Here is a 21,761-nt window from a genome sequence, read left to right as displayed (position 1 = left end):
CAGGCCCGCCCCCCGTTACCGCCGGATTTTCTAAGGACTGCGACCTTAGAAAATCCAGGCCTAAGATAGGCTGTAGAGAAAAAACTTGACGTGATAGAAGAAAACTAACTGCAGTTTTGAAATTAGCATGCCTATTTAAATCTAAAACAGCTGAAAAATCAAACTCAACAGGAATTATGTTAAAAATTGTTTCCCAGTGTAATTGATACAATCTTAGCACTTGCCACTAAATACCCCTGAGAAGCCCAAAATTTGGGGCATATAAAGCCTAATAAAATTCCATAATTTTAATCATATACCCATTTGAACTCCTGTACAATAGCCAAGAAAAGGAAAGTAAAATGAAGTTGGATTGCTTTAATTTCTAAGAGTTTAATGTCTAAGAGTTGTTAACTAGAGTGTAGAAACACTATTGAAAAAATGTGTTCAAAATAGCTTGCATACTTACTTCTGGCTTGATTTACTAATGCTTTTCTTCCATTCTGTATCTATAGGATAAAATCTTAATAAATCGGACCCATAATATGTTAATATAGATTAGCTGTGTGTGAAAAATTTCAGATGAGAAAATCATAATGGAACAGAATAATTGTCCTACACAATCCAGAGGACTGAAGATGATACTTCTGATATTACGAATCATTTCTATAGTGCTACTAGATGTAATTTACTTTATGTACTATCTATAACTAACTTGATGGTTAACTATGGCTAACCAATATTTTATTAAGTTTCTAAATTCAGATAGTGTTGTAGAATAATGGGGATTGGCAGGAAAAATATACCAGATGGAAGCAAGTTTTTAGTTATGAGTTGGTTCCTTATGGTCATTCTGCAGAGATGTAAAAGTTCACATGGATCTTTGTCTCTTGTTGAAGGAATGTAGTCTAGCCAGTCAGAAATGATAGGATGTCTTCCAAAAGTCTGTTGTGTCTTAAAAAGAAAACAAAAAGAGAGAAGAAATTGTTTATGCAATGAAAAACTGTATAATGTGTTTAGGTTTTGCCAATGATGTAATCATAGATGGAGCAGAATTATGACAGTTTAAACAAACATAAATGTATAGTGTAAATGTTTTTATTTTGAGTTTGTTTAAACAGATAAAATATTAATTTAGTCTTGAAAGTAAGATTTGTATTTCTTAACACAGTATTAACTTTCTAAATCTCCTGCTCTTTTCTCATGTAAATAAGTAGATGGTCAATTTTCAAAGTTTTATTTGTGTATAAACATGATACCTTCTAACGGAGAAAAAGAGAGAGCGTGTGGGGATCACCCCTGCCCAAAGAGCCATCACCAGTAGATCTTGGGGGAAGGGGGTGGGATCTTCATCTGGGGGATGCCTAGGGCCTTTGGACCTCTTTTTTTACTCAGTATGGGGAGAGGTTCTGAGGAATGGTCTTAAGATTCCAAGCCCCTTCATTTCTGCTTCATGCAATGGCAGGTCTCATGACTACAAGCTTCTTCTTTGCTTGGGTAGAGTGGGGGCTGATCTTTTGCTACTGTGGCTGACAGTACACATGCATTACCAATTGCAGTAACTGTTAACATAATATTTACTAAGGCTTAACATCTTTTAATAAGTACCACATTAACATTGGCCTTAGTTTGTTGATGTAAATAGGGTTTAGTAAATAGAGTAGTATGTGTAGGTATCTATGTGCATGTATATATATATATATATCACCAATGTACAAAGTTGTTCCCACTTGTGACACGCCAAATGTAATTGGACCATCATAATAAGCACCACCAGTCAACCGATCTTCTTTACTTTATACATAATCATTGGTCCTTACAGTGTTCACTTCTGCTTTTTTATATCTTTATTTTGCTACATAAAAAAATTTATTTTCAAATATATATAAACACACTTATCTTAGATGCTGCCATTAACGCTCTCTCGATTCTCCCGATGTGCTGTGTTTCGCGTGTCTATTTCTGCATCAGGGGAGAGTCATCAATTTTTAAGCAGCATTTGATCTATAAAGGAACAGAATAAGTAGAATTAACTTAGAATTCAGCTTATAGCACAAGGAGCAACGTAGCAATCTCACTATCCATTTTGAGACCTCCTTCATGAGGTTTGATTCCAACTCCACGAAGTGCGCAGGTTGCTTTGAAACTAAAATATTTTTTAGGAATTACCAATGAATGTCAAAACCTCAACGACATCATCAGTAACCAGGTATACTCATTTTCTTTGCACAACCATTGAGGTTTGACATTGTCACTGGTAATTTCGAAAACATTTTTTAAGTTACAAGGCAACCCGTGCACTTCCAGGAGGTCTCAAGATGAATGGTGAGATTGCTGCTTTGCTCCTTGTGCTAAAAGCTGAACTCTATATTAATTCTACTTATTCTGTTTCTTTATAGATCAAATGCTTTTTAAAAAATGATGAATATCCCCGATGCAGAAATAGACACATGAAACATGGCACGTGTCGGGAGATTCGAGAGAGCGTTAATGGCAGCATATAAGATAAGTGAGTGTATATATATTTGAAAAAAAGATTTTTATGTAACAAAATAAAGATATAAAAAAATTAAAAGTGACCATTGTAAAGACCGATGATTATGTATAAAGCAAATAAGGTCTGTTGACCGGTGGTGTTTATTATGATGGTCCAATTACATTTGGCGTGTCACAAGTGGGAACAAATTTGTACATTGGTGATATATGAATATAAGAAGTGACACAGATAGATGCATATGCATTTGTATGCATATGTGTGTGTGTGTATGTATATGTGTGTGTATGTATATATATATATATATATATATATCTGTATGTATATATATAATCTCAAAGTGGATGTAAAGAAACAAATGTCTACCTTAATTTCTGTAACTGGAATGGAGGAGAGAACCCTGGTACAAAGCTGTAGACATGTCTTAGCATCTTCATGGATATCTATTAGTTCGTGATCATCCATTATTCTCACTCTTGATGGGTAGAAGAGAATTGTGAATACTATGTTGACTGGCTTTTTTTCCATTTCTAGAATCCCATATTGGAGGAGTATTTTTAAGATACTAGATTGCCTGGTCTGAGCAACATAAATCAAAGGAGTGATGCCACTAAGTGGACTTGGGCAGTAGACTGGTGTAAAAGTCCTGTAAAATATAATAGGATATTTACTATACATCTCTGTGAAGTACTATAAACCCTTATGCCAAGCTATGATTGTAATACTGGAGTAGTTCATTCTACAATGTTAGTTTCAGTTGACTCCCACCTGTCATTAAAACAAATTTTGTAATTAGGTAATAGCTCAAGTACATTGCACCAAAGCCACAGTCTAGGTTCCTTTTTTCTGCAACCTACTCCTTTATCATAGAAAAGATTGATTTCTAGATCGGTTTGCTCATATGAAGAACTCATTAAACATTTATCTGTGAAGCTAATTATTAGTCTCCCTGCAAATATAAAATGATACATTTAGTAAAGCTATAATTAAGGTATTGTTTTGTTTGTAGTGGGACATAATAGAGTCTCAAGGTACTATTGAGGCTAGATTTTCCAGTTCAACCTGTTTATTTTACAGCAGATTACCCTTCAGGGTAATCATCATTATTGTGCTGTCACACAAAACCAGTGAACCAGCTTGCACTAGTTGACTTCTGTATTTAAAATCTGTAGTAATTGCAGAAACACGCGTACTTTTGTTCGCACACCAGGCGCAAACAAAAGTAAGTCGGATTTTAATAGATACGCGCGTAGCCGCGTGTATCCTTTAAAATCCGGGGTTGGCGCGCGCAAGGCTGCCCAAAATTGGCAGCCTGCGCGTTATTCCCCGGCCCAGGAGCGGTTTCGGAGGCCTCAGCCATGCCCTTGAAACGCCCCCGGGTTAGAACCACGCTTGCAGCCCCGCTCCCGATGACGCGTCGCCGTGACACGCCCTCGACACGCCCCCCAGGAAAGCCCCGGGACTTACGCGTGTCCCGAGGCTTGCGCGCGCCGCCGAGCCTATTCAACATAGGCTCGGCACGCACAGGGGGAGCTTGGGGCAGGTTTTCGGTGGGTACGCACATATCTTACGCACGTACCCCTTTGAAAATCTGTCCCTAAGATTACAATATGGGGTAGATTTTAATAAAGTACGCCCACCAGGCGCGAACAAGAGTACACCGGATTTTAATAGATACGCGCGTATCCTTTAAAATCTGGGGTTGGCGTGTGCAAGGCTACCCAAAATTGGCAGCCTGTGCACGCCAAGCCGCGCAGCCTGCCTCCGTTCCCTCCGAGGCCGCTCCGAAATCGGAGCGGCCTCGGAGGGAACTTTCCTTCCACCCTCCGCACCTTCCCCTACCTAACCCACACCCCCCCTAGCCCTATCTAAACCCCCCCCCCCACCTTTGTTAGAAAAGTTACGCCTGCCTAAGGCATGCATAACTTGTGAGTGTCGGCCAGCCGGCGCGCAATTCCCAGGCCCGGGAGCGGTTTCGGAGGCCTCGGCCACGCCTCCGAAACACCCCCGGGCCGGAACCACGCCCGCGGCCCAGCCCCCGGATGACGCGCCGCCGCGACACGCCCCCCCCAGTAAAACCCAGGGACTTATGCGCGCCACCGAGCCTATTCAACATAGACTCGGTGCGCGCAGGGGGAGCTTGGGGCAGGTTTTGGGGGGGTACGCGCGTATCTTATGTGCGTACCCCTTTGAAAATCTGCCCCTATATATCAGAACCAAATTATGCTTCAAATTTTGTCGCCTGCTTAGGTTCAATTTATATTGCTAATATAACTACCATTTTCCTAATGATAGACCTTTTCAGAGTCCCTTATTACATATGTAGTTAATAGCAAAGAGTGAAATTCAATTCCAGTTCAAATTACCCTAATACCCATATAGCAAATTCCCTTTTATTATTGAGTTTGGCTGTTGAACGGACTGCTAACTCCACCAAGTAGGCTAATATTTAATCTGGAAAAGCTTTTTCTTCTTATTGCCTTTTGCAGAGACTGCCATTGTAACAATGAACTAACCATATAAGACATTTATTGCCATGCACAAACAGGCTAAAGATGAACAGTTTGTTTGTTTTTTTAAATAAAGGTTGGTACATAAGTCATGTAGTGCAGGATCTAGTAACCATATTGTTCCTGGAGAAAAATGGATTCTTGTAGGACAGTTAGAATAATCCAAATCTTTGGATCATTCTATATTAGTCTAATAAAAGGTATTACAATTTATATAGACTTCAATACATAAATTATGAAATACATTCAGATACATTCCAGATATGTATTCTAGGGCTTCAAAGAGGCAATCTAATGCTAATTATCAAAAAACAGATTTTGATGATTTAGCCAGTCAGGGCCAGATATGGCTCCCTCAATGTCGGACATTGAGACTGATTGTGTAACTTTCACAGACGTGGTAAGAGATCTCGGTGTTCAATTTTAAAGCACACATGGCCAGGATGGTCCATTCTGGTTTTTTTAAAGTTATAGACTGTGCAAAAATCTACAATCTTTTTTGAATTTTAATTTCTCTAAAACAGTAATTCGCTCATTTGTGGTTTCACAATTGGATTATTATAATAGACTCTATGGGCTTGATTTTCAAAAGCATTTATATGCTTAAAACTGGGTTTTATATGTGTAAATGCACTTTACCTGTATATGTGACTTTTTGAAAATCGCTACAATATATACCATTCAATTGTCAATAGGTTTTTCCTGCGTTAAGTGCACTTAATGCGAGTAAATGGCTTTTGAAAATTTCTACGATAGTATGTTACATTTACATGCATAACTCCTTTGACAATTCATCTAATAGTGTGGGCTTTCCCCAAAGGTTTACTCATATAGGTTACAATTTGTCCAAAATGTGGCATCTTAGGTAGTTTAGGGACACACTTTTGTTACGCCATTAGCTCCCCATTGCGTCCCAGGTCCAATTTAAGTTGGACCTGGGACGCAGGAGGAGGGAGCCACCTTCCTATTCCTGTAGAACAGGGTGGGGAGAAAAAAGAAAACAACACTAGGTCCTGTGGAATGGGGGCAGGAATGCTCCTGCAAGGACAACTAAGAGAGTCCACCAGACAAACTAAAAGAATAAAAGTCCACACCAGAAGTGTTCTCCAAGTAGAAAAAATGTACCAAACAAAAGCTGGGCAAAGTTTAAGGCAATACAAATATTCAAAGTACAACAAAAACAGGGGAAAATGTCAAGAACGCAGTCCAAAACAACACAAGTACAGTTGGTTAATAAAAACATGAAAATCACTTGCATACTGTTCTTATGCAGCTTTAATCTCCTCAGTTCAAAGGTACCCCACAGTTCCTCCCAATGAGCTTGTCATTTCTGAGACCAAAGAGAAAATATAAAGACTTCCTTGAAAATTCCCACAGTACTCACTCAGTAGAATAGTTCCAGAACAAATCTTCCACTTGCTTTTAGACATTCCCAAGTCTACTCCACTTCATTCAGGAAAAGAGTTCTTCCTCTTCCTCATATAACTACTGGAATACCAGAACAAGTGCCTTACTAGTTTACCAGACAACACACCAAGACGGATTCTTCAAATCCTCTCCAAAATACTCCTCAACTACCTCCTCTCAATGACTTCTCAGCCCAGACTGCTTATAACAACTCAAAACTCTGCCCCAGTGCTCTTTGGAAAACCATTTATACAAATGGATACTGCCCATCAGCCTAGGGGGAAGAACCCTTCTAATATCTATACCCTCCTTGAACCTCCCATTGCTAGAGTCTTAATGGTATTAGGACAACTAGATTATTATATCAGTTTATGTGTAAACCTTCCAGAGGAGCTAACACACACACTGCAACTAATCTAGCATGCTGCTGCGCATTTGCTCCTAGGTCTAGGAAACTTTGATCATGTATGTCCTGGATTAGGTAAATTGCACTGGCTGCCGGTTAAATACAGATCACAGTTTTAAAATGCTAAGTAAATGTAATTTACTTACACCCTTAACATAACTCTTCAAAACTCCTCAAGAAACCTACGCTCCAACAACTCAAACTACTTATTAATCCCCACCATCAAGGATGCACATCTAACAACAACAAGAGAGAGAGCCTTCTCCATCGCCTCCCCCAAACTTTGGAACTCACTACCTGAAGACCTGAGAACTCAACACAACATAAAAACCTTCAAAAAAGACCTAAAAACTTTATTGTTTTGTAAATTCTTCACAGACCTCCAATCATCTGCACATACCAACTCTCAAATGAACTCACAACTATAATCCACAATCTAACATATTTCCCTCCTCATTCAACCTTATATTACTTCCTAGACTTGTTATGTTTATTCCTGTAATTGTTAACTCTGTTATAATATCTCAAAACTTCCTTGAAAATTTGTTCACTATGTAAACCGTTATGATGGCTCTACCGAATAACGGTATACAAAACTCATCAAATAAATAAATAAATATGAAGAAAAATGCTGCATAATAAAAAAAAAATAATAACATTTCTTGGTACACCCCTACTCACTCCTTATGTTCCAAATTGTAGCGGGTCTCTAATAACAGAGAGTATAAGCTCAAGCAATTGCATGCCAGGACCTTTTCATGCATTTCACCAGTAATGTGGATTGCATCACCAGTTTGGTTTTGGGAAGAGACTGATGTAAAGGTGTTCAGAAAACAGGATAAAGCCATATTGTTTAGAGGCATTTGGATAATGAAGAGTTTTTACTATGTTATGAGAATGCTCTGTTTTATGATGAATATATATGTATTTGATATATATTGATAATATAATATAATCCACACTGAACACAATTGCATAGAAGTTTGCAGAATACCAGATTTTTAATAAATATATAAATAAACATAGCACATCATTCACCTGATAGTAAAGCCTAAGTTGTCTTAACACAAATAAAACGGAAATCCTCTGGATAAAAAACATGCACAGATCAGTCCATTCAGATCCTATAAGTTCCTACTAAAGACACAGGAGGCTGCTAGACTCAGAATTAACCATGCTCCCACACATCCAGGCAAAAGTGGAGTTTCCTCTTCCAATTAAGTATCTTACTAAAACTGCGCCTCCCCATCAACAAGATGAACTGACTCACAGGTAGTCCATACCATAGTAATGTCACAGTAGGTTTACGATAATGTATTGTATTGGGGGGGGGGGGCTCTAATAGATAAGGTCCTAATGTCATTTGAAAGAGCACCTTTTTTGTTACAAAAGTCATCCTGTTTCATCTTGGACTCAGCTTTCCTTTGATCAGAATTACAGTCCCAAAGACAAGCATTATTTGCATGCGTGAATGCACTGTCGGGCGGATTTTCAAAGCCCTGCTTGCGTAAATCTGCCTGGATGTACGCGAGCAGGGCCCTCGCGCGCCTATTTTGCATAGGCCGCCGGCGCATGCAGAGCCCCGGGACGCGCGTAAGTCCTGGGGTTTTTAGAAGGTGGCGTGTCGGAGGGCGGGGCCGAACGACACGGCGTTTTGGGGGCGGGACGCGGCGTTTTGGGGGCGGGCCCGGGGGCGTGGTTTTGGCCCGGGGCGTTCCAGGGGCGTGGCCGCGCCCTCCGGAACCGCCCCGGGTCGGGTCTCGGCGCGCGTGGATTTATGTCTCCCTCTGGGAGGCGTAAATCCATGGATAAAGGTAGGGGGGGGGGTTTAGATAGGGCCGGGGGGGTGGGTTAGGGAGGGGAAGGTGAGGGGAGGGCGAAAGAAAGTTCCCTCCGAGGCCGCTCCGATTTCGGAGCAGCCTCGGAGGGAACGGAGGCAGGCTGCGCGGCTCGGCGCGCGCTGGCTGCCCAAAATCGGCAGCCTTGTGCGCGCCGATCCAGGATTTTATAAGATACGCGCATATCTTATAAAATCCAGCGTACTTTTGTTTGCGCCTGCTGCGCAAACAAAAGTACGCGATCGCGCTTTTAAAAAAATCTACCCCTATGTTAATAAGAGCCATTTTGGCACCCAAATGTGAAACATGCAAATGAGCTAGAAATCTGAAATTTTACAGTGCAGATCAGTTTAAGTGCTTACCACACTTTTAGCTTTTGACACATATTTGTTTAGACATATTTTAATAAATTAGTCATCAAAGTCAGTGCAAAACTTTGTTTGCTGATTAGTTACCTTGCATTGGTCAATGGTGTCTGAGCCACTGCCAATTCAGCAAAATTGACAACGTCATCGCCTAGGGGCCACGCCAGATAGCCAGACAAGGTACCAGCCATAGGTTTCCAAGCTTTTATTTAAGCACAAAACAAGAAAAGGCAAGATACTACATACGAAAATTGCTTAAACTGCAGATTTCACAAAATTTCACTTTGTCTTTTTTCGTGCCTGACAAAGTGGCTTGTGAATAAATGTACTGCCTGCCTGATGAAGCTGTTTTGGGTGCATCAAGGATAGCATTAATGTGCTCTTCTGGAACCCAGCAAGTGTCTCTATGGGGCAGCCAGTAAAATGACCTAGCAGGATCTTGGGGGTGCAAGAAATTGACCAAGACATCACGTTCCTAAATTGAGACTTTGCATATATGGCCAGTCCAACAGGAATCATAATAGATGCAAGCTAAATACTGACCAGATTGTAAGCAGGATACTTGAAAGGCAGGAAATTATTCATGTTTATGTTCTAGAATACTTGCAATGAATGAGGTGATGTCATTTAAAATTTTGCTAATGCAACTTTTAGTTGCATCAATTGGCTTGAATTGATGATTTTCTCTTGTGCCAGCAACTGTATGACCTTTGCTAAACCTCTCATCCTGCTCAGATCTGATTGCTTCAAAGTCCTCCTTTGGGACAATGAAAAATTTGATACCAGGGATGTTTTTACCTTGGTGTAAAAATCTGGTTATTGAGGGGGCATTCACACTAGCACGGGCACCTAAAAGTTTGTGGTTCCTCCAATCCCATCACAGGGTGATTTTCTATGGCTGGTGCCAAAAATGTTCCATTCAGCACTAACATGAAAGTTGTTACTATGACTGCAAAGATTAATTAAATTTTTAAAGTTTTTGTATTGAGCAGCAGAGCTATCACTAAAGCAGTGAATATGCTCCAAAACAAGTACAATGCCCTTCAAATGCTCAATGAGTGATCTCAAACACTTGTGCACAGCTGTTGTGTTATGGTGCAAGCAGTCACTGATCATGCATTTACAGAGACACTGGACATTAAAATTGCAATATTAAACAACAAAAGGGTGGAGTGTTGCCTCACTATTTTCCCAATGAAATCCTTGCATTGCATCCCGAACAATAAAGGAATAATTTTCGATAGTTTCATCAAGATACATACAACATCAGGATAGGGCAAGACTTGTTTGTCAAGGCAATCATTATACCACAAAGAGCACAATGGTGTCACAGGCCAGGACATGTTCCCAAAATCGCTACCACAACCCTGCTAACATGACATCACCATTGTTCTTTGTGAAGGTGATACTTTTGCATGTTCAGGCTTGCATGCAGTAAATAATACAACATGATAAAATGTCCATTGTGAAGGGTCATTTATAAAAGTATGTCAAAGCAAGATGTGTCATAAGCTACAAGCATGGTAAGCACAACAAGCTTCGCCGCACTGTAAAATTTCACGTAGCTCATTTGCATGTTATACAGCAGGGTGCAAAAAATGACCGTTTTTAACATAGCCTGCCCACACATGCAAATGATTCATATCATTTGCATGTGTAATCTGTAAGCACCTGTATTTATTATAAGAATTTGTATTTACTATTTATATTTATTATTTAGCTATTAACATTGTTCTGTTACCACTTGGTACTATTTCTCTCCTTTACCTCAAACTCTAAGTTCCTACTAAGTTAGCCATGTTATTTATACCCAATCGTTGGATGTAATTGTATATTTGTTTAATTGTTCAATCTGTTTGATGTAATTTTCTGTTCCTTGTTCTGTGTAAACCGAAGTGGTACGCACTAGTGCATGAACTCCGGTATATAAAAGCCTTTAAATAAATAAATAAAATAAATATCGTTGGGGCCTTAATTCTGACCAAAGCACGATTGGGTCCAAAATGAAACAGTACCACTTTTCTAGAAAAAATGAAGCTCTTTCAAATGACATAAAACAAAAATGTTAAAACTACACAGAGAGATTGGCACCTGAAAACTGGCAAAGATTTGCATAATAAAGTGACATTGTGTCTTTATGTAATTATATCTTTACTTCTAGTTGCCTGAAAAGCCTCTTAGTACAAATCTTATACTTTTATGCCATGGGCCATGACTAGTGGTCCAGTCAGGGCCTGAATCAAAGTATAGGTCAGGAGCAATGAGGCGTCAAAGTAGGCCTTATATTTCTTTTGTAAAATTGTTCACATACTTTGCTGGCCCATTAAAAGGGTGGCAAGCTCATGTTAGGTTCCAAACTTTGCATAGGATCTTAGCACCAGAGGTTGTAATAATCATCAACATTTCAGGCCCCTGAGAGGTATTGTTGGGCTGCAGCACTTGGACAAAATAGCCTTTTCAGGTTGCACAGAGCATGATACTCAGATGTGACCTCCATTCTACTACCTCTATCTCTCCAACCAATGGAGATCCAAGTGAAAAATTTAGTATGTTTTTGTTTGAGACCCTAGAGAACATCCGTGCAAAATTTTGTTCGATTTGGAGAAGGTTGAACGTGGACCCCTGGTCCACTTGATATGGAATGACCCAGCTTATCAATGGAAAAAGCAAGTTTGCTTATTATAAATGGTGTTTTCCATAGATAGCTCTTGCCTCTGTGAATAGTCGACTACATAGCTAGATTTAGCTCTGATATAGACTGAGAAGAATCATGAGGCAATGTCCAAGCGGGAACTCCTGTACATGCTAGGTAGAGCTCAAAGCTCTACTGACTTGAAGAGACAAGTCCATTTGGTGCTGCCAATGATATCACTCACATATAATGGCCAATTCATCCTGCTATTTACAGAAAATATTGTTTACGAAAAGCAAACTTGTGTATCTTTTGGGTGTGTAAATATGATAAATTCACAAGATTGTAGTTCTTTAATAAAATTTACATGAGTAACACCTGAAGGATATTTTAAACAGTGGCCTACTGCTAACTAATAATGCATAGACTAGGGAATATAGGCCAGGGAATGTGTATATACTTAAGATGAAGGTACCTGCTTATCAAATGGAGAGAGCTGTTACCTAGTGCTCTTTTCCAGTGTTAAAAATATCACAGAGGAGCACTAATGCAGAATTACTAACTTTCTTGTGCTGAAATTCAAAGTAAAAGAAAATTTAAAAATATTTGTAAAAGTGATGACTGTTTAAAGATATCTATTGCTGTGGAAGTGAAAGTATATCATAAATTAAAGAAGTGTCATTTAGCTTTACATTTTTATTTTCCTTACTTCTATTGGAGATCTAGCAAAGAGGGTGCTGGAAAAAACAGATTGCATCAACCCTTCTGTACTTCATTAACTATAAACTATTTTTAGTTGTTGCTTTTACAAAATTAGAACACTAGTTGTTACTGTACCTCCATATTAGTGCCAAATTGCAGCTCCTGTCCTGAATGTAATCTCTAGTCTTCTGTAAAAGCAGTTCAACAAACATGGGATTACCTTTTCTTGCAAAAATCCAGTATAGAATCGTGTTCACACATATTTCAGTAAACTCATGATTAAAATGCTTTTCAAGGCGATATTCTGATCTTTTCACAAAAGTGATATAATCTGTGATCAGAATATTAAATCCATCCAGATCAACATGCCTCAATATTTTTACCAGAGTCCTGTAAACTCTGGGTTCATAACACTGATATCCCCACTGACCAGGGAATTGTAAAGATGGTCTCCTAACAATTCTGTCAACAAGATCAATGAATATATTGTTTTTCTGACAACAAGCCTTACAGTTTAATCTACAAAATTCAGACATTTCTGCTTAAAATACAAAAATGTACCACAGATGAGGTCAGAGGATTGCTACCTGAGGTCACAATATTGTAATTGTTTGACAGGGTACAGGAGGCACTGAAAAATCTTGAAATGTTGCTTTGATAGTAAAATCTCAGTAAAATATATTCAGTAGATTTTATTTTTGGAGAATTAATTTTTAATAAAATTGTAAAATTGTTCTGTAAGAATAGAGAATATAATTAAAAACAAAAATATTTATATAATACATCAATTTGTCTTGACAAAGGTTAAATAAAACTTGCTTGTGTTTACTGTAGTTTGTATTAAAGAAATCAAAATATTGATTTTATGCTTTACATAAGAAAAACAGCTGCTTAGATCATTGAAATTCTGGCATTTCAGTTCAACTAGATATAACTCTCACATTTGATATTATTAGGCATGATGTTTTGATTAGGCAGCTAGGGCCCATAGGTTTAGGCAACATAGTTCTATCATGGTTTTTGACATTTTTATCACAAAGAAAACAGTGGATACATTTGGGAAACACTTGCTCATCCTGGCATTCTGTAACATCAGGAGTGCCACAGAGGTCAGCCTTATCTTTGGTACTTTTTAATATATATCTTGTGCCATTGAGAGCAGTATTTAAAAACTTAGGGGTTTTATATTATATATATAGGCTGATAACATTCAGTTTATTATGCCTTGTAGTGATAAAAGTGATTTCCCTATTACACATTTTAGATCCTGCATGATACATATAAAGAGTTGGTTGACAGAACATGGACTTTCTTTGAATCTAAAAAAGACTAAGCTTTTGTAGGTAGTTAAATGAGCCCCCAAACAAGATTCTCTTTTAAAACATTGAAGATGTTACTCTGCCTCTGTTGTATGAGGTCAGAAACCTTGGCATTATTATTGACTCTGGTCTTACCATGCAGCATGTAGCAAAATTAACTTTTTGGAAACTAAAATTCCTTAAGTCATTAAAGTTGTTGCTACTAAATGAGCTGTTTAGGACCCAAAATTTAGTCTTGGGTCATCTAGACTATTGTAATAGCATATAGGTAGGTCTCCCAAACAATTTGATCTGGCTTTACATCTAGTCCAAAATGCAGCAGCTAGAATACTGAGTGTGTTATATGCATTAGTATAGTACAGTACAGTGGACAGTGCAGTTTAAATTATTGGAACTGAATCACAAATTGCTATGCTCAGAACATAACTGCTCCCTGGTTCATAAATTGCACTGGTATTTACCAGGCTACTCTCTGCATTCTACTGGTGCACATTTGCTAGCCTTACCTACTGCCCGAGACTATAAACGTCATCTGACTAGAAACAGAGGGGCCAATATTAAAATCTCTCTGGCTATGTAAGTAATTAGCTGGATAAGTCTTATCTGACTAACTTATACAGGATATTTCCAAATAAGCATTAAAGTTAGCTGGATAAACTTATTTGGCTAACTTTAGATCTACTATGGGCCACATCTGACTTATCTGGTTAACCTGGCTGGAAAAAGCTCAATATTGAGACTTATCCGGCTAAGTTAACCGGATAGGTAGTGCTGCCCAGCTATGCCCACTGCCCACCCACTGACTATATGGCTAAGCATAATCAACTAAGTGGTATAGCCAGATATTCAGCGACAGCCACTTAGCCAGATAAGTTTGATTTATCCAGCTAAGTAGCATTTGAATATCTCCCCAGAGCGTTTTTTAATGCTGCTTCCTTTCACTGGAATGAATTGGCCATTGAGGTTAGAGAGGAAAAGGACATCAAGCTTTTAGAAAAAATGTCAAAACTCTTTTTAAGGAAGCTTTTAATTGACATTTTTAGATTTTATTACTGTTATTTTTAATGTTTGTACTGTATTATATATATTATGGTTGTTTTTTTTTTAGATTTTACTACTATTTTCAAAGTGTTTGTACTATATTGTGTGTATTATGGTTGTTTGCTTGAAATCCGCACTGAGAAATTACTATTGGAAGATGCAGAACATAAGTAATAAATAAATAAATCATTTTAAGTAAAATGTGGTCACAAAGAAATAATGTAGTATTGTTAAATGCATAAAACTTTTAAGTACCTTCAGTAACTGGTTGAGAATGGTCATATAACAACTTGGTACAGCTTCTGTAATGGGATATGATTCTGTGATCATTGCCTATTATATGGTATTATTTACCAGCAAATAGCAGTAGTAATAGAAGTGCCTCAGTTTCTGAAAAGGGAGCAAGTGACATGTCATAATAGAAATAAGATCTAAATTGGGTGTTTTCTATTAATAACTAGCTGCTGCATTTCTACAAACCATCAACTATTTCAGCTGGTAACTTCAGGCCAAATTCAAGCTTCTGGATCTGTACATATAGGGACAATTTGGAATATCCACATTGTTTGTAATGTATGTAGTCATTTTTAGCCTGTGTACATTGTGAGTTTTCAAAAAGAAATCACTCATGTTGTTTCTTTTAAAACTAGCAGTTGCAAAGTATGCATGCTAAAAAAAAAAACACCCTGCATACTTTGTATCTGATAATGTTTGGACAGCCAAGCAGGGTGAAAAGGAGCATGTGTATATTTGAAAATTGAATGCCTGCAGGCTATTTTACTCCCCTGAGCTAAACACGCCCATGCAAATTCCTCTTTTTAACACAGTGAAATGTGTGTGTGCTATGGCCGAACAGAGTAGGACAGTTTTCAGACAGACCAGTTTATCCTGTTAACTAGCTATTTATTTAGGTAAATAACTTTGAAACTTGTCCTCATTCTGCATACAAAAGGGACTTAAGCACCAGTAAAATCAATCAGCTACTTTGATTGATTGAGGCATCATTTTCTAGCATTTACATCCTTTCTGGAGGATATGCAACAGATCAGGAAGTTTGAATTGGGATGTATTTATTTATTTAATGTATTTATTTAACATTATTTATATACCATCTCACAAAATATTGATCAAAACGGTGTACAATACATACATCCAGGGGTCAAAGTGGAGAAAAATGGTGGCATTCTCCAGATTCTTGCCTCTCATTCCCTCTCTCCCTTCATCCCCACGCCCCATATTTCGCTCAGGTTTCTTTCTTCCTCTTTTCCCTAAATCTTTCCTTTTCTGGTTCATCTCACCTATCTTTCAGTTGCTTGGACTGTAACAGCTTGTCAGCAGCATGGGGACTCAGTGAATGCATATTCCAAGTCCCCATAGTTGCTCTGCCCTCCTCACTTATGTGCTTCCTCAAGACAGGATTAAATATATAATGAGAAGATCGTGGTAGTTTCATTTATTATACTGATTTTTAAGGTACCATCCCGGTTACCCCAGTAATACTTCTTATAATCATCAACTTACCACCAACCTTCCCGTGAATTAATATGTAAAAATGCCACCAAAAAAAATATATATATTGTTCTTTTTATTCTTGTTCCTCCATTATTATTAAAAACTACTGCCGTTCTTTCAACGATTATTTTGGTGATGTGTCCGCCTCAACAAATTCCTTGATTGTAGCTTTATCAACTTACAAAACACAAAGCAATGCTTAATATTCTAAAGTTACTTGATGGTCCCGTTCCTTGATCCTCCCAGCTTCCCTTAATGTTCATTGCTTGATCTTCCCGACATGGCCAAGCTCCGGACCAATGTCCTTCATCAGGGGCCACAACAAATTCTTTTCTTGAAAAGGTTTTCCTAAACAAATTTATTTTAAGCGGACTATCTAGCTTCTGTGAGCAATGTTGTATTCAAGTGGCGTCTCTTATTTAAAAATGGTGGACCAATGTGTATATTAAGCATTGTTTTGTGTTTTGTAAGCTGATAAAGCTACAATCAAGGAATTTGTTGAAGCAGACACATCACCAAAATAATAGTTGAAAGAATGGCAGTAGGTTTTAATTATAAAGGAAGAACAAGACTAAAAAGAAAACAAATATATATATATTTATTTTTTTTTATGGCACTTTTGCACATTAATTCACGGGAAGGTTAGTGGTAAGTTGATGAATATATGAAGTATTACTGGGGTAACCGGGATGGTACCTTAAAAATCAGTATAATATATGAAACTACCACGATCTTCTCATTATATATTTCATTCTTTATAAGTTTATTTGTGCTGCCAATTCAAAGATGATTTTAGTAGGTTTTTGTTATAGTTATTAGATTGTGATTTAACCTCCTGGGTGGTTAGTGCATAATTAATTGTGGTATGTTCCTCAAGACAGTAAGCATGCAGGAACCAGGGAAGAGAAGCCAGGGACAGCTGCTGCCTTCTTTGCTGTGGAGGTAGGGAATGTGGGGTTGTAGCTTAGGGGGAGTGGGGAGCAAGAGCAGTGCCACCAGCATTACCACATGGAGAAGAGGAAGGATTGGGTTTTCTCACAGCTGCTCTTCCTCCTACTTCTATCCTCTATTGGACTGGGGTGGGAAAAGTGCCAGTATTAGTTCCTAGCCCAGTCCAAGCCCATTGCTTATGACCATAATTCTGAGTCAAACAAAATCTTAAATACAGTAAAAATTAAAATAGAACTGCAAATAAGATTCAAGTCAAATGATGAAATGTATATTAATTTTCAGCTGGAAATATATGTAATCAGTTTAGTGAGGTATCGTCTATTATTACAGCTGAGGAGTTCTTGCAGTATGGCAGCAGAGAGGCTATAAAAGCTGTGATCTTGCCTTGCAGCAACCTCTGCCTCTCTTTCTCCAGTATGATTTTATCCATAGATTTGTTGTAGTTTAAAATCATTTGTTCTAAGATTCTTTTCTTCTCTGTCTTTGAAAGGATCATATTAATTTTCACTTTTCCTCTGTCTGGGTTAGAAGCAGGTCTAACAATAGGGTTCTGATGATGCCAAGCACTTGCACTAGCAGATCTATTTCCAAAACCACCAGAGATATAATCATTGTTTTGGCCTCCGGCATTATAAAACTGTCCTGATGCTGATTTAACTCGCCCTTTTAAAAAAGTCCTTGATGGAGCAGACTGACTTCTTTTTGCCTGTCTGTGTTTGCTAGATGCAACTACCGAAGGAGACTGTCTATTTACTTTATCAGATAATTCTTCACCATCATTACCCTGGAAGAATCTTATTTGATAGCTTGTTCCTTGAAAACCTGCAGATTGATCATCTGGTCTCCTGTTTTCAAGTTCATTTTCTTGATTTGCTGAGTGACCTGGTTGTGTCCTTGGCAGCTGCTTTGAAGAAAGACATCGCTTTGGTTTGGGGATATTTTGCTCTTTTTTCTTATGATTCTCTTTTACGCTTCCTTCATTTTCACTATAAATATTAGGCGTTTCAAAAACCAAAGAAGGTGAGCTGTAAATATATTTTTCTGTTTGATTCTTGTTCTTTTCTTCCCATCCATTGTTCTGAACTAGAACCTCATTGCATTTTGGCAAAGTTTCTGTTACTTTGGGAACCAAATTCCAGGCAGCCTCAGAGGAATGCTGCAGAATTCTATGATTTAATCCTTTCTGCTCCCTTTTTTCCGTGCTTATTAACCCTTTCACACCAGGCAGCATTTTAGCAGTGGAATTAGCTCTGGTGTCCGTTGTAGCTTCATTATAAAGTTTCAACTGTTTTCTAAAATCCAAACCACTGCAATTGTTTTCTGTTTCTAAAATTTCCTTTACAAGTGGACAGCTGCTTTGCACAGTTTTGAAAACAGGTTTTCTATAATTAACATTGTGTTCACATTTTCTAAATGTACTATATGTATTCTTTTTACCTGAAAAAGCTTGCTGGGTTGATACAGGATGGTCAGTTAGGTCAAGACTTCCTGGAAACTGTGATTCATTTATGGTTAAAGACTTGTAATCTTGTCCATATAATGCAGTATGTTTTCTCCTTGATACATTTCCTTGATCTCCGTACTCACCATTTAGTTCTAATTGACTCTGAATTTCCAGTTTTATCCTTCTAGTTTGTTCTTCAGAAGGTTCTGTTCCTTTATTAACATTAACAGTACAAGCTTTGTGTTTTGAAGAGGATGGTTCAGAAGCTAGCCAGGCTTCTTTGCTGTGACCAGTAGTGGCTTTGATGTCTCTCAAAGTGCTCCGAATATCTTTAATGCTGCTAGTAATCAAAAATAAAGATCGATGATAATCCTTTTCAATTGTTACATGTTTACGGTCCCCCTTTTTTTTCTCCTGGCTGTTCCGGAAATGGGCTTTCAGAAGCATTTCTCCTTGTGAACCCATATACATGATCAATATCAATCCACAAAGACTATTGAGCAGTCTTTGAAATGTTAATCTAATATCTTCTCTTTAGTCTTGCTTTGGAGATACTACTCTGGTAAAGTTTTCGACAAGCAGGTTTTGAAGACTGCTTCATTAGTCATCAGTGGTGGTCTTTTTTTTTTTCCAATTAAAAAATGATGTATGTGTGTTGCATTAGAAAACAAGAATGATTTGTTAAAAAAAAAAGTTTATTCTTAAGATGTTTTCTTCTCATAAACTTATTTGAGTAACAGCAGTTAGCATTTGTTCTGTTTTCTTTTGTTGCTATCCAGCACAAAGATGCTTTTCAAAGCTTGCTAATCACATGCCATTTGTATAATTAGGGCTGCACATGATTGGTTGCAAACGGTGTTTGCAATTGCCTAATTGTAGTACTCACCCAATCAGAAAAGAATAGGCAGGACTTCAGATAATTTGCAGTTGTGGTGCTACAGTAAATTCTTCATATTCAGTTATTACATTTCTTGCAAAAAGAATGAGATTTATTCAAGTTCAGATTTAGTTGCTAGAGCATACATAAGCAAATATTTAAAAGGGAACGTGCCTTTATGTTACTAAATATAACCAAAATGAAAGTGAACATTTTAATTAACTTCCTTTATAATGTAGATTAAATTGATTTAACAGAAAAAAAGACTGTAAAACAATGTAATTAGAGTCCAGACTACAGAGCAGAAATAGCAAAAAAAACCCCAAAAACAAAAAACCCCCACACATTGTATTAAAACTTTTGCTAGTGACTAAAGTAATTTCTTTGAAAACAAAAAAGTGATGGTACATAGAGGCAGACAGTAGAAACCCTGCTTGTGTGTGTAGTGGGGGTAGAGAGAAGATGATCTGAGCATAGCTACAGATACACTGTGTTATTTGTTTGTTTTGTTTTTCCTGAATTACGAAATGAAGAGAACTGTCAGGCGATCAGAAGAAAGTTGTTCTTGAACCTTTGGTCTATTTTTTCTATACTCTAACCATGTAAGAGTGGTAAAATAAAGTTCAGATATTTATAGGTGATATTTGCAAGGTGTTGTAGAGTTAATGTGGTAGTCTTTACTTATGCAAGCAAAAACTGCTTACCACTGACCAATTATAAATGTAAGACAAGTGGAAAACAAAATCATACAAAAAATAATCCTCCTTGTCTATATTCTCAAAGGTAATGGTAACTTAATGATGTAAGAAATATTGATGTATTAGAATGAACTTCATAATAGGCATCATTGATATGTTTTCACATCTCATACTCTGCCTTATACATAATTATTGTCATATGTTAATCCCATTTTTTGAAAAGGTGTTTTATAATGCAAATAAACCACCATCAGTGAAAAACAAAGTCAATGCTTGAGAGGAGAATCACTTATCTGGCGTGGGCTTAATCAAAAGAATCGCCACGAGTAAAAGTCCTAAAATGAAGTGCATTTTTTCACTGATGGTGGTTTATTTGCATTATAAAAAAACCTTTTAAAAAAAAATGGGATTAATTGACATATGACCAATGATTAAATATAAGGTGCAGTATGAGATGTGAAAACATATCGATGACATCTATTATGAAGGTCATTCTAATATATCAATATTTCTTGCATCATTAAAGTTACCATTACCTTTGAGAATATAGACAAGGAGGATTATTTTTTGTATGAGTCTTTACTTATAACCATTGTCACTAGTTGTCATGAAAACTGAGAGAACACAGATTACAACTCAAATGAGAACCCTCATGAAGAATGTAAATATATTTAATTAGTTTTAGCCATTCATAATAGGCACTATATGCACTCCAAGTACCTTCCTTGCCTTATAATTAATCATAGGCAAGCACATACCTTTTTTTGGTTTTTGTTAATGCAAATAAAATTCCAACTTATCTTTTAAGGATTTTCAAAGTACATCCTGTCAATGAGAAGTGCCCCAAAACTGGCCGTGTTTTGTATTCTGTGTCAGGGGGCTGAAGATGGAACAAACTGAATATCCAAACAATTCTTAATTTGCGTAACCTTTTATTGCGCAACATTATTCTACAAAAACAAATGAGCATAAAAGCCAACATTTAAAATTAATAGCAAATAGTATAGAGAAAGAAGAGACAGATTGCTGCTACTGTGCTCCCACTGGTACAGCATCTTGAAATTCTTTTGGCGCCTTTAAAAATAAACAGGATTAGATGGTACTTAAGTAACTATGAAACAGATAATGCTGCCAAATATATTTTTTAAATAATCTAGTACCACTCAAGATCAAGATTGTCCTGCTGGAAAAACCATATTTAGAGTAAAAATCCAAAATTGTTCACGAATATGTAACTAGCTCTAGATTGCCCCCTTGTGGGTGAGGGGAAAGATGTTCAACTATCCCCACTTCAAATCTGCCAACGTGAGGTTAAATTCCAAGCAATGTGCCACTATTTGTGCCTGAATTTTCTTATTTTAATGCAGCTTGTGTGCTCTGTCAATCAAGTTCGAATTTGTTTTTGTTTTTCCAATGTAGAGCTTGCTGCATGGACACATTAAAAAATATACTACATGTGTAAAGAGACAATTTGTTCTATCAAACAATTGGAGGAAGCCAACATTATCCCTTTATAGTCTGAGCACAGAAATTGCAAAGTCCACATGTGAAATGCTCCCTCTCTGCTGAGTTATCTGTAATGTCTG

At 37.5% G+C, this 21,761-nt stretch overlaps 1 protein-coding gene across 1 annotated transcript; it reads right to left on the bottom strand.

Annotated features, from left to right (window-relative positions):
* Positions 1-610: 610 nt before the first annotated feature.
* ASB17 (ankyrin repeat and SOCS box containing 17) lies at positions 611-12,869 on the bottom strand. Its single transcript, XM_029618862.1, has 3 exons — positions 12,469-12,869; positions 2,840-3,119; positions 611-933 (listed from the first exon to the last, which is right to left on the bottom strand). The coding sequence occupies exons 1-3, from the start codon at positions 12,867-12,869 to the stop codon at positions 727-729; spliced, it is 888 nt and encodes a 295-aa protein (XP_029474722.1). The 3' UTR covers positions 611-726.
* Positions 12,870-21,761: the final 8,892 nt, after the last annotated feature.

The sequence above is a fragment of the Rhinatrema bivittatum genome, chromosome 10 (genome assembly GCF_901001135.1).
Source record: "Rhinatrema bivittatum chromosome 10, aRhiBiv1.1, whole genome shotgun sequence".
In the NCBI taxonomy this organism is placed as follows: Eukaryota; Metazoa; Chordata; class Amphibia; order Gymnophiona; family Rhinatrematidae; genus Rhinatrema; species Rhinatrema bivittatum.
This window is presented reverse-complemented; position numbering and strand designations above follow the sequence as displayed.